At 43.3% G+C, this 14851-nt stretch overlaps 1 protein-coding gene across 1 annotated transcript in view; it reads right to left on the bottom strand.

The window, feature by feature from the left end:
- Window positions 1-6854, bottom strand: part of tlcd3a (TLC domain containing 3A) — a 30371-nt gene extending 23517 nt beyond the window's left edge. Inside the window, exon 1 of the mRNA XM_058077623.2 lies at window positions 6493-6854. Within this exon, the coding sequence (XP_057933606.1) occupies window positions 6493-6614 (122 nt within the window). The 5' untranslated portion in view covers window positions 6615-6854. The remainder of the gene's footprint in view (window positions 1-6492) is intronic.
- Between the last annotated feature and the right edge of the window lie 7997 nt (window positions 6855-14851).

Below are 14851 nucleotides of genomic sequence, written 5' to 3'. Positions count from 1 at the left end.
GAAAGAGTGCAGCAGAGCGGGGGGTCTGGGTTGGGGTGGGGTGCAGGCCTACAGCTTGTACCCAGGCATGCCCATATAAGGAAGTCTGGCTCGCAGTGACACCACAAAGAGAAAACCGAGCATGCAGAGCCATCCAAATCTTAGCACTTAGCATGAGAATACAACATTCTAACAAAATTGGAATTGTGGAAAAATCATAATAAGTCCCCTTTAACAAAATAAAATAATTTAAATATGTTTGTATATATTTCTTAAACATGCATGTATGTATGCATGTATATATGTACAATGGGAAGAACAAATATTTGATACACTGCCGATTTTGCTGATTTTCCCACTTACAAAGCATGTAGAGGTCTGTAATTTGTATCATATGTGTTCTTCGATTGTGAGGGACGGAATCTAAAACAAATTTCCAGAAAATCCCATTGTATGATTTTTTTGCATTTAAGTAAATGAAATAAGTATTTAATCACCTACCAACCAGTAAGAATTTCGTCTCTCATAGACTTGTTAGTTAGTTCGCCCTCGTGTTCTCCACTCATTAGCTGTATTAACTGTACCCATTTGAACTCGTTACCTGTATAAAAGACACCTGTCCTCACGCTCAAACAAACAAACTCCAACCTCTCCACAATGGCCAAGACCAAAGAGCTGTGCAGGAACATTAGAGATAAAGTTGTAGACCTGCACAAGGCTGGGATGGGCTACAGGAAAATAAGCAAGCTGCTTGTTGAGAAGGTAACAACTGTTGGAGCAATTATTCGAAAATGGAAGAAGTTCAAGATGACGGTCAATCTTCCTTGTTCTGGGGTTCCAAGCAAGATCTCATCTCGTGTGGCATCAATGATCATGAGGAAGGTGAGGGATCAGCCCAGAGTTACACGGCAGGACCAGGTCAATGACCTGAAGAGAGCTGGAACCACAGACCATCTGGATGATCCAGAGGAGGAATGGAGATGGTCATGTGGTCGGATGAGACAAAAATTGAACTTTTTGGTCGACTCGCCGTGTTTGGAGGAAGAACAAGGATGAGTACAACCAAGAACACCATCCCAACACAGAGGTGGAAACATCATTCTTTGAGGATGCTTTTTTGCCAAGGGGACAGGACGACTGCACCGTATTTTAGGGGAGCATGGATGAGGCCATGTATCGCCAGACCTTGGCCGACATCCTCCTTCCTTCAGTCCTGAAGATGGGTCGTGGCTGGGTCGTCAGCATGACAACAACCCAGAGCACACAGCCAAGGCAACTAATCAGTGGCTGTGTAAGAAGCATCCCAAGGCCCTGGAGTGGCCTTGCCCGTCTCCAGATCTGAACCCAATAGAAAATCTATGGAGGGAGTGGAAAGTCCGTGTTGCCCCCAAACCTGAAGGCTATGGAGATATCTGAATGGAGGAGTGGAAAATCCCAAAATCCCTGCTGCAGTGTGTGCAAACCTTGTCAAGAACTACAGGAAGCGTCTGATATCTGTAATTGCAAAGAAAGGTTTCTGTGCCAAATATGAAGTTCTATTTTTCTGATGTATGAAATACTTATTACATGCACTTACATGCAAATGTATTATTTAAAAATCACTCAATGTGATTTTCTGGATTTTTGTTTTAGATTTCGTTCCTGAAGAGCACTTATGATACAAATTACAGACCTCTACATGTTTTGCAAGTGGGAAAACCAGCAAAATCGGCAGTGTATGAAATACTTGTTCTCCCCACTCGATGTGTGTTTGCTTGTCTGCTCTTCTCTCAGTGACACACAGGCTGGATGACAAGAGGGTTCACTTTGCATCTGTCTGTGCGCATTGGTTCTATAAGGGGAATGAACGGAGAGAGTGGGCTCTTATCTCATTCAGCCTATTTGTGGAGATAGGGCTACTAGCTATGAAAGCTACTACCCTAGCTGCATGAGCTCCGTGACTAAGTGCGCTCACGGAGCCAGCATACGCTAACATGAAGTACAACACATGACCGATTTTAAGGTGAATGCCGCAGTCACAGTGTGGAAATATTTCGGTTTTAAACAGAATCAACACAATGAGCACAATAAAACCGATGACTGACGTGAACAGTTTTCTCAACTGAGGAAAAAAGTACTAATGGAGGGGCACGGTAGACGCAGCTTTCGTCCCGATAGTCAGCCCGTGCTGAGGCGTTTGGTTGGAAAATATAAACAAAACAGTGAAAAATGATGCACAGTTGACAGTGTTGCTGGCTACATTGCAAAAGCATAAATACATACATAGAGGCAACATGTGTCGGCCATTTTCATCTTTTTATTCCTGCTCCTCTTCTTCCTACTTCTTATTCCACCTCATTTTTTGTCCGCTAACTACTCATTTCTTAACAAATTCAAAAAAAATCCACTCAGGACAAGTTTGCTATCTACTTCTCAAAAATATTCCCATCTTTAGCGTAATTTCATATTCATGCATTTTCTACCGCTTATCCTCACGAGGGTCGCGGGGGTGCTGGAGCCTATCCCAGCTGTCTTGCGGCGTGGTACACCCTGGACTGGTGGCCAGCTAATCACAGGGCACATATAGACAAACAACCATTCACACTCACATTCATACCTATGGACAATTTGGAGTGACTAATTAACCTAGCATGTTTTTGGAATGTGGGAGGAAACCGGAGTACACGGAGAAAACCCACGCATGCACGGGGAGAACATGCAAACTCCACACAGAGATGGCCGAGGGTGGAATTGAACTCTCCTAGCTGTGAGGACTGTGTGCTAACCACTCGACCATCGTGCAGCCGTAATTTATTATTTTCTGTGAAAATGTTTCCATTAAAAATTAATAGACAATTTAAAAGGTGAGGCTGCACGGCGGTCGAGGGGTTAGCGTGCAGACCTCACAGCTAGGAGACCAGTGTCAATTCCACCCTCGGCCATCTCTGTGTGGAGTTTTCATGTGGGTTTTCTCCGGGTACTCCGGTTTCCTCCCACATTCCAAAAACATGCTAGGTTAATTGGCCATTCCAAATCGTCCATAGGTATGAATGTGAGTGTGAATGGTTGTTTGTCTATATGTGTCCTGTGATTGGCTGGCCACCAGTCCAGGGTGTACCCCGCCTCTCGCCCGAAGACAGCTGGGATAGGCTCCAGCAACGCCCGTGACCCTCGTGAGGATAAGCAGTAGAAAATGAATGAATGAATGAATGAATTTAAATAGTGCCCCCTACTGGTGAAAAGTGACTTAAAATTTTCCATTACTGAATCACTTTGTGGATTTCACAGTGATATTATGTGCTTCCCAACCCAAAGGTACTAGGTTCAATTCCCGCTTATGGATTCAGACACGTTGTATACAGTTAGATTACATCAGACAGAAGTCACTGTCCTCTTATCACAGCCAACTATCAACTACTTGGGGCAATGGCTACACTGACAAGACAACAATTCTGATTTCTTGATAACATTAATTGGTGATCGCAAACATTGAACTGACTTTTGTAAATATTGCCACATTTAGAGTAGTTGGACATTCTCCATAAAAGTCCAACATCAAAATGTTCAGCTCACTCAGGACAACTGTGGTACCAATTCAGACCTTTCAAATAATCCCACATTAAGTGTAATGTTATATTTTCTGTGAAGGGTCTACTTAAAAGTTGTACTAGAAGCTGCATAGCTCAGCTTGTGAGTGCTTGGTTTGTAATCTAGAGGTCCTAAGACCAAGTCCAGAGGTTCCGAACCACTTTTAAAGGTACTGTAAAAATGTAATTACATCAGATGGAAGTCACTGTAATTTAATCACTGCCAACTATCAACTATTTAGCAGCAATGGTTGAACAAAGAAGACAGTAAACTAAGACTTTTTTTATTTTTAAAATTTTGGGTTGCAAATGCACACCACTACATTAATAACAATGACAGAATGTTGTCCACAGTGTATCCCACCTTCTGCTCAAAGCCCATTGGAGTAGGCTCCTTCATACCTGGTGCTTGGTATCAGATAAATAGAAGAGAAGAAGTAAGTAAATACACGTATTGTATTTAAATACACCATGTGTGTTTACTTATGTACATCGGATGACAAAAAACCTAATACACAACATTAAACACATAATATTAACAACTGCACTGGACTTATTCGGCATACCCTGCTGCTGCCCCAATTGTGGCAAATTAGTAAAAATGTATCGTGCAGCTTGTTAGAGCACTTGGATCCAGAGATGGTTGGGTCAATTCCCGATGTGAGCTCAAACTACCAATTTACTCTTACTTTCATTCTATGTTTTAGCATATTTCCACAGCATTTCAATCCAGCTTCAGCTTCCGAACGGCTCCTGTGTTCAGCTTTTCAGAATGCACATGCAGTGTCTGCTGACATTGTGTCATCTAGAAGAAACAGGCATGAATCTTCCTACATGAGGTACTTTCCAATAGGCTGCTATTCCAGCCAGGGGTTGGCCTACCGTTAGGCAAACACAGGCAATTGCCCGGGGCCCCCAAACATCTCATAAAACATGATAATTGTTCTTTTTTTTTAAATCTACTGTTTTAATGCTGAAACGCCATCAAAATGTGTGATCTTTCATATGTGTACCGACCGCTGCCCCTCACTTATCATGCAATGGACTATTCCGTGTTACTGCGCATTTCCGGAAGACTGGAGCGAAGCTAATTTGTTGGCACCATGTCTTTGATTGGCGGGGTGATTACCCGGGTGAAGCAACAAGGAAAAGACGAGTGGAAAAAGTTTTTTTCTTTTTTTATCAGAAGTAGAAGGTGTCAACGTTTTTCGCAGTCACAACCAACGTAGAATACAGCAGTACCGCTACTGCCAGTGTCAGCTGAGGAGGAGTCAGTAGCTTCTCATCACAAAGATGTGAGTACTAAAGCGGTGAACTAGGAATGTTTTGAAATATGTAAAATCAAGTCTGTGCTTAATTTCATCTGATAAAGCATGACTTGAACTCTAACTTGATACCTCATTCACTTCCACAGAAGACGTTACAGCACATTTCATACCGGAAAATAGCACCTTTGCATTAACACAGAGTCAAGACAAAAAGATGTCCACCCACGGACCTTGGCAAGTACAGCCGTACTACAAAATATATAATCATTTAGGCTGTGAAAATCTGTTTTGAAGGTCAGAGTAGTCATTTGAACATCAAAAAGGGAAGAACATTAAGTGTCATATTTTTCATGTATATGCCTCAGACTCCAGTGCAGCAGTATTCCTTTTCAACCCACAACAAATACCTCGCTATCAATGACAAGAATGTATAAAATCCCCACCATATTTGAGAAAATCAATGTTGTTTTTAGCATGATTCCCTTATAATGATATCTAACTTATCCATATCTTATTTGCACATATAACTCCAATCCGGGAATCCATATTGAAAATCAGACAATACACAACATGTAGCCATTTTGGCTGAAAATAAACATATTTCGCTCCATCAGATTTTTATGAAATTTAATCTGCAGAAATATATTACAGTGACTTCATAAATTATATACCTTTTCTCTTATCCCGAAGCTCCGATTCCTGAGTTTGAAGAGCTTAAAGTTGGACTTAACATTCAAAGTACGAGTGAGTAGATGTGGTATAAATAAAAACACTCAGTCTAAATGTGATACAAAAACATGTACATAAACATGGCTATGTAACTAGCAACTTAATCTGCCAGGTATAATTACATACTGACATTTAGCAATAATGTCAAAATCCCCCAAAATGAAAAGGATGTGGGGGGCCCCATTGAGGAGGTTTGCCTGGGGCCGCCAAATGGCTAAATACGCCCCTGAATCCAGATAAGGCTTATTTGTCCTTGGTGGTGGCATGTGTTCCAGTCTTTAGTCTTCAGGTTGACTGTGTCGACTAGGGGTACAATAGGCTGCAGGGTGGTGAACGTTCAACTTTGTTTCTTTCTCGCTGGAGAAAACAAGCCGGCGTGACGTGCCCGCGGCGTGGACGCTCGGCGAGGAGCGAGTTTACCGTGAGATGAGCAGTAAGTGTGGAAGCAAATGTGGAAGCATTACTCCGGAGGAGGGCATCGCTAGCTCAGCAAGTCGGGCTGGCCCACAGCTCGGAAGAGGATTAAGCAGCGTGACAGTGTACCAACGGTGTACCAATGAGCACCGGACTAGTTTGCAACATGAAAGCAAGTGACGTTGACTCACTTTAACGGGATTATTCACGACAGAAACCGATTGCGTCCAACATCACATCGAGTGGTGATGGTCAGTTTAACGTCCAAACAAGAAGATGCGAGGAAATTACACCATCACTGAACTATGCGTGCGAATGACAGTTGTGTGGACGTGCTCCTTTGCCATCGTCCCAGCAGTTAGTCTGCAATCGAATGGCGCTAAGTGAATCATCAAAGGATACTTATGTGACATAATAAAGCGGGTCGACACAGCAAGAGTCGTGAGGGAGCCAGGATAGTAAGCATCACAACAATTACGAACACAAGTGAGTCCGGCCAGAACATTGATTCTGGGGACAATGAACGGGTAGTTTACCTTTCACTAACGAGCACCACGTCGGCATCGCTCCAATGTGGGAACACTCTGGGCAGGATCCTCCTGAAAGCGAAGAACAAACCGGGGAAAACTACGGCGCCACAAGCTAACACTTGCAACATCCTGACCGCTTCGTGTGGCCGCTAATACACTTCGCCCGGAGACTCGATAAGCCTCGCCTCGCCTCGCCTCTTGTCTCTCCGCTTCCTCGACGCGAGCTTCACCGGTTCACGCACGCCGCTGGAGCATTTCTCACGCGGGGCCAGGAGGTGGAGTTTCGGCCGGGATCAGTCCACCATCAGGGCGAGCTATCGGCGGCAGCAGCAGCAGCACCAATGGCAAGCCAACTGACGGAAACGCAATTGTATTTCCGTCTTCGTGTGTCAAAATAAAAGTTTGGCTTCAAAATAAAAATAGCTTTTTCCTGTTAGACTCCCCCGCAGTGTTTTTTATTTAAAAAAAGACAAATTTTGCAAATTGAATACAGAAGAAATTAATTTTTGTATTTATCCATTAATGTATTGTAATGTACAACGTGTGTCTGAACAGGCATTCTTACTAACCGCCACTAGGGGGCATCTAAATATAGAGACGACAAGCACTCAACACGCACTATTATTTATTCATAGTGGTCAGGAGCGATCGCGATCGTTTCTTAACTGGAGAGAGTACAAGGCGTCTACTAGGAGGAAGGTGGGGGAAGCTTTTTATGCCAATACTAAATGAGATACCTTTATTTTATTTTCTATATTCTAAAGATATTAATATTTTGGTATTATCATTGTATATAAAATGATGAATATATATCTAAAATATACTGCTTATATTATTATTGTATATATTACGGCCTCTGTCCCCCACATTATTTTTATTAATTAATTAATTAATTAATTAATAATTAATTAATAATAGTCCTGAATCTGAAAAGATTCAGTAAGTTTTTCACCAAAAATCCAACCAGTCTGACTGTGAAATAAATACCTGGACACTGCAGGTGAAGTTTCCTCCAGTAGATTCCCCTAGTTCATTCATTCATTCATTCATTTTCTACTGCTTTTTCCTCACGATGGTCGCGGGGGGTGCTGGAGCCTATCCCAGCTGTCTTCGGGCGAGAGGCGGAGATTCCCCTAAAGCAAAGAACAATTAATGGAAAATTCCCATTTTATTTGAATAAAGTTCAATAAATACATAATAACGTAGACCAGAGGTAGGGAACCTATGGCTCGGGAGCCAGGTATGGCTCTTTTGATGACTGTATCTGGCTCTCAAGCATTTCTTACTACAATAAAAATTTATTTTTGCTAACATCTTAAAGTAAACCATCATAGAAATGACTGTTAAAAATAATATTCAAAATCAACAACTTTCTTATGCATTTTAATTCGTCCATCTATATTCTGCTGCAATACGGCCAACCATATCTATCTTTCCTGATGATATTTTCCAGGTCAAACACCAACACTTGATTATTACTGGGTAATGCTGTAGTCTACCTCGGTCATTGAGATGTCAAAAAAACATGTAAATGTAAACTTTCCTCCTTTAGTCAAATAGCTAAAGCTGCAGAACCAAGCCTTCTGACAAAGATGGCCAAAAGAATGAAATACGTCTACGGAGTATGGTGCAAAACTATGCAGCAGCAGAAGTTGTATTAATGGCAACAAGTATTTGATTTATTATTAGACACTGCGCTGCTCACGAAAGTGTGCTGGCCACACCCCATTGGTGTGGGGTAGTGTGCCTGGTCTACGTAATTAGAGCCCATTATCTAAAACTGTTGGTCTTACATAAAAATGCACACATTTTATTGCATTCAATGTTTAAAAAAAATGTACGTATATGGCTCTCACAGATACGCATTTTAAAATATCTGGCCTTCATGGCTCTCTTAGCCAAAAAGGTTCCCGACCCCTGACGTAGACTGTGACATTTGTTTTAAAAATCAACAGGGTCATTATTTACATTTTAATTACAGTCTTAGGTACTTCCCCTTGATACCTCGTTTCCTTATTGCCATCATAACTTCTTGGACAACAACTTTTATACTATGAACTATTAACTAATTGTATCAACTATAACTATTTCAGTATTATTACAGTATTATGTAACCTAATCTGCGGCCTACTTGAAAATTCTGACACTGGATGTAATCTTATCGAATGAAGTGGCATTCAGATGCATAACTTTATGGTCTGCCCTTGCTGCCTTTAAAGAGGTCCTATAATGATCACTTCAGGGCCTTTTCAAATGACATTGGCTGCCAGTGGAGCACTACAGGAAGTTTCTTTTCACAATAAAACACTATCAATAAATCTTGGGTTGTATACCGGGTTAATCAACATTCTTCTCCTTTTGGCCCCTTTTAGCATATAGCCATATGCTGCATGGTTGAGGAGTCATGAAAGTGAAAACACTGTCATATAGTATGGTACGGTATGGCACGATCAGGGTGTATGGTATGGTATGGTATGCTATGTATGTTATTGATGTGGTCTGACACAGTATAGTATGGTTTGGCATGGTACAGTATGGTCTGGATTTGAACAAATCGAAGGCCCCAGAATTCCTTACGCATTTGTGACATGAGAAATTGGAAAGATCTTGAGGGAATCTCATGATCACAGATGATCAATTATCACATCTTTACCGTATCAGGATATTATCACTGGCAAAATAAAGTTTTTTAAAGGTACATAGTAAATATACTGATTACTGCATGATTGTTGTATTGGGATATTAGTATTGGCAAATAAGAACACCAGGGGTGTTCAAGGTGTGGCACATTTTCTCTTTTTATTAGCACAAGGCACAAAATCAGCAAATCAGCAACAGCAGAAATTGAAAAACCCTCAGTCATTTTAAAAATAAAGTCAAAATATGAAGAGAAAATGAGAAAGGTTTAAAATTTTAAAACATAACATCATGAATAACATAATGTTATGAGAAAGAAACAAAACATAATAAAGTTGTCATTTTTTGAAAAACTTTTGAAAAAATTGAATAACGTCAGAAAAATGTCAGAAATGTCAGATAAAATGATACAGTTTTAATCACATAGGGTTGAAAAATTCAAGAAAAATTATTAACTTTTTTGTCTTAATACTATAAGAAGCCAACAAAATAAAGTTATCATTTTTGGATAATTGGGTTGGCGAAAAGTTATAATATTATGGAGAAAAATGAAGTCATACATACGTATGGGATGAAATTTTACAAGAATGCAGTAACTGTTGCAGTATATAAATGCAGTAATTTTCCAAATATTAAAGGGGACCTATTTTGCTCATGTTTTAGCCCTTGGTATTGAGTTGTGGACTCCTGTAGAGCAGCTACACACAATAACCAGCACTCAAAGCTTTTGAGTGCTTCCAGAATCTCCACCTATTCAGTTGTTTTTCTTTGGATTTTGTGGTCCCCACGAAGACCATCCGTTTTAATGTATTCCGCCCATGGCCACGCCCACTCTGTTTGGTTGGTCACACTGCCGAGTACATAGAAACACTTCTGGGTTGTGCTGCCAACTTTATAGTAGCATAGAGTTTGAATATTAAAAAAACACGAGATTATGTTTTAAAATAAAGAAAACAGATACGATAAGATAAGATATGCCTTTATTCGTCCCTCAGTGGGGAAATTTGCATTGCACAGCAGCAAGAGTACAGAAACAGTTAAGCAGTACAAAATACACAATATAGAAAAATAAACAATATAAACAACACAAGTATATATATATATATATATAAATATGTAAAATTGCCATATTTTACACATAGTTTCAAATGATGATTAATCACGATGAATTAATTTGAAAACTGTGATAAAAACTGTGTCTAAAACAAACAAGCTGGAAGACGATTTTTCTTTGACAGGACGAGAGTGCAATTAATTCAGGGTGAACATCTTGAGAACGTGTGACCGATTTTGGATTAAAAAAAACCATGAGGGCGAAGCTCGGAGTGACCAGTGTTGACACCAGTGTTGACACCAGTGTTGACACCAGTGTTGACACCGTGACGACGCTGCCAGTTCATGGAGCAGCGCTACAGGTGCTAGGTGATGGCTTTTTTTATGAAGCCATAAAAGCCCGATTATAGCACTTTGCTAGTCAATAGATGGCTGTACGGGTATGGTATCATGGTGACGTGCACACGGATCAAGATGGGAGGGTCTCGGGTGATGGAGGGGTGATAAAAAGCCCTCATAAACGTTGGCGTCTGGGAAGCAGTGAAGCTAAGAAGAACCTCAGGTAAGCTGGATGACTTTTGGATGTATTTAGTCAACTTTCAAACGCAAATATCTTTGAGTATCAGGTGACTTTAATGATAGCTCAATAAACCTAGTAAATATTCCTAGTATGTTTTCTCTTTCCTCAGCTCAGAAACCGGCAGAAACAGAAGCGACAGCATTCTTACCAAAAACCAACCAGAAACGAATCATGTCTTTTTTTTCCTTGCTTCCGAAACCGATGCTGTGTTTTTTTTTTGTGGTTTCCAGCTTCTTCATACGTGTGAATCGTTGAGAGCCTGAACTCCAGCAGGATGAAAGTCAGTGTACTTGCGCTGACACTGTGCCTCCTCCTTGGGACAGGTAACCCCAAAACACACACACTCAAATAATGAGACGTTTCAGTACGATGCACATGTCAAGGTAACGTGAAGGTCGGATGTTAGTTGTATTTCCTAAAGGCAGCTCATAAAAGATGGAGGTTTATAGCGCCATAAATATTTACATGTTTGTCCAAAGGGATTGTCATTTTAATGGAGGTGCGGGTCAAAGATTAAACCTATTCTTACAGGTGGGGGTGTTCACACTGCCTTCCATACAAAACAATTCAAAGGATGCAGGGACACATTTGCGCCAAGACGATGTGCTGTTATCCAGGATTTAACAAGAGAATTATTGTGAGAAAATAGTTGCAATCTTGCAATATTGTGAGGAAAAAATAAAGATAGTTATTGTCTCGATATTAGCATAAAAATGCAATATTGATATAATCGGAAATTGAGAGTTAAACAATATCGGCACATTGTTTTTTTGGCAAAAAAGCCAATATCGGACATCCCTACAAAAATACGCAATTTTAGTAGCATTTAGTATTTAGTAGTAATTACTTTCTAAGTTGTAATAGTATGAAAAACAAAGAAAATAAAATACATTTTTGGAAAATTTGATTATGAGAATAAAGTGAAAATATTACGGCAATAATGAGTCATACTTATGAGAAGAACATTTACCAGAAAGTTGAAACAGTTGAAAAATGTTATATATATATATATATATATATATATATATATATATATATATATATATATATATATATATATATATATATATATATATATATATATATATATATATATATATATGGAGTTATATATATATTATATTTATATATATGTTACTAAAATATATATATGTTACTAAAATTTTTGTCATTTCGTCGAGTTTTATCTCTTCATATTTTGACGTATTTAATATATATATTAATATATATATATATATATATACATATATGTGTGTGTGTGTGTGTGTGTGTGTGTGTGTATATATAATTTTCAATTTTCTTTAAGTCGGAGAAAAAACAACAAAGTTGTCATTTTTGGAAATTCCAAAATTTTGGAAAATGGAGTTTAACGGGAAAGTATTATGGCAATAATAAGCCATAATTAAGGTAAGAAAATGGATTAGAAATCAGTTGAAATATAAAATGTAATAATCAGCAACAGCATCCCAAATACAGATTTCAGTCAGTGTTTGTGCAAAGTCTTTATTTGCAGGTCGGGCTGAGCAAAGAACAAAAGAAGCAAAACAAAAAGAAAATTTACCTACCGCTTGCAGTTCATGCAAGACGCGGTTTTATTGACAGTTCCTCCACACGGAAAGTTGTGTGCTGCAGTGAAATGCGTCCGGAAACAGCGGAAACAGCAGTTAGATTGAACTAATTTTTGAAACACTTCTATGCTAGGACTACGTTATGCTAGCCATAGCATTTCAGTATGTGGAATCAAACTATGGAATGGATTGAGTAAGGAAATCAAACAATGCACAACGATGAGCCAATTCAAGAAACAATAAAAGCAGTTGATGTTTGCTAAATACAAGGATGAAGAGTCTTGAACCAGTCATGATGTCACAATCCGCATAGTCTCCTGTGTGACAGTTTTTGTGTTTCACATAGTTTGCCTTAGTTCCTGTTTGCATGCTTTTATTTTGTTGTATTTCCTGTGTTGGTCTGCCCTGTGCCCCGTCACTTTTACTTTCCCTTGTACGCGCACCTGTTTCGAATTTGAGTGTCTTATTTAGTTCAGCCGGGTGCGTTGCCTTTTGTTGGTTCATTGTATGTTTTTTGCTACGTGTTGGAAGACAGTGCTGATTTCGCCTGTTCAAAAAATAAAAGCAAAGCTTTTTCCTGCACCTTCCGCTTCATCTCCGCATCCTGGGGTCGCATCGCAACACCAGCAAGACGATACGTGACAGAATGAACCAACCACAAGATGACCTCGCGGAGAGCGATTTTGATTTTCATTGGCGGATCTTCAAGGCCTTGCAGAAGGAATCAGCCATGTTTACCCCGGAGGAGCTGGAGGATATGGTTTGGGGGCCGGACGGCACGCTCACCCCCATGGCGTGGGTGTATTCGGGACCCGCAATGGACAAGCCTATCCGACCACGACGCCGACGCATGTCTCGGCCGACCTCTGCAAAGGGTTCGCGTGGCTGTAAGGTGAGGGCACCCCCTTCCTCCACGCCATGCCACGCCAAGGCAGAATTAACCCCCCACGCTGTCGCTGAGTGCCGGCCCATCACACCACTAGTGATGGTGCCCCCGTTTCGACAGCCCGCTGAGCCCCAGCCGCATACCTTTTCCGATTCCCTGTTGCCCCCCATGCAACACGAAGAGGAGTATGGCACACTTTCCCCTCCGGTGCCCGAACCACGCAGCATCAAGGGTTCCCAAACCCCAGCTCCCGTGCCAAGCTGCGTGACGGCCCAGATTCCTCCTGTGCCCAAACCACGCAGCCCCAAGGGTTCCCAAACCCCGGCTCTCGTGCCAAGCTGCGTGACGGCCCAGATTCCTCCTGTGCCCAAACCACGCAGCCCCAAGGGTTCCCAAACCCCGGCTCCCGTGCCAAGCTGCGTGACGGCCCAGATTCCTCCTGTGCCCAAACCACGCAGCCCCAAGGGTTCCCAAACCCCGGCTCCCGCGCCAAGCTGCGTGACTCCTCGGATTCCTCCTGTGCCCAAGCCGCAGCATCCCCTGGCTCTCCTGTCCAGCGGCTTGATGCTCCAGACCCCTCCCGAGCCCAAACCCCGCCTGAGTGTCCTTCTTGACCTGGTCCCGGTTGCTGGGCAGGCGGAACTCAAGACCCTCCTCCAGGTCCCCCTCCTCCCGTCCCAGGTTCCACATCCAGCAGCATACGGCGTCTGGAATCCGCCTTCGGAAGGGGGGGCTAGTAGGACCAGCAGTGCGTCGGAGGACGCACATCACACCCCGTCGGTGGAGTGTGGGGACGATGCCCTCTGCTGGTCGCCCGAGGAGGAACAGCCCACCGGACCTCCAGCACGACCGGTTCTAGCAGCTAACCGGGATGTGCTGTCCGGTATGTTACCATTCGCCCAAGACTCCCATTGCTGTTCCTCTGTTTCACAGCCCAGCCAAGATCCAGGACTCGCCCCTCCTCCTCCGGCGTCCGCTCTTCAGCGGTGGCATGCCGCTCCTCCTCCGGCGCCACCTCTTCCACGGCGGGACACCACGCCGCCGCCTCCTCCGGCGCCACCTCTTCCACGGCGGGACACCACGCCGCCGCCTCCTCCGGCGCCACCTCTTCCACGGCGGGACGCCACGCCGCCGCCTCCTCCGGCGCCACCTCTTCCACGGCGGGACGCCACGCCGCCGCCTCCTCCGGCGCCACCTCTTCCACGGCGGGACGCCACGCCGCCGCCTCCTCCGGCGCCACCTCTTCCACGGCGGGACGCCACGCCGCCGCCTCCTCCGGCGCCACCTCTTCCACGGCGGGACGCCACGCCGCCGCCTCCTCCGGCGCCACCTCTTCCACGGCGGGACGCCACGCCGCCGCCTCCTCCGGCGCCACCTCTTCCACGGCGGGACGCCACGCCGCCGCCTCCTCCGGCGCCACCTCTTCCACGGCGGGACGCCACGCCGCCGCCTCCTCCGGCGCCACCTCTTCCACGGCGGGACGCCACGCCGCCGCCTCCTCCGGCGCCACCTCTTCCACGGCGGGAGGCCACGCCGCCGCCGCTGCCACCTCCTCCGGTGCCACCTCTTCCACGGCGGGCGGGCCTCCCCTGCCAGGCCCACCACCCTGGCCAGCCCCCAGAGGGGTCCACCCATGGCTTC

This window comes from Doryrhamphus excisus, linkage group LG1 (assembly GCF_037039965.1).
Source record: "Doryrhamphus excisus strain RoL-2023G ecotype Guam linkage group LG1, RoL_Dexc_Guam_v1.1, whole genome shotgun sequence".
Lineage (NCBI taxonomy): Eukaryota > Metazoa > Chordata > Actinopteri > Syngnathiformes > Syngnathidae > Doryrhamphus > Doryrhamphus excisus.
Note: the sequence above shows the minus strand (reverse complement) of the source record. Positions and strands in the feature narration are given on the sequence as shown.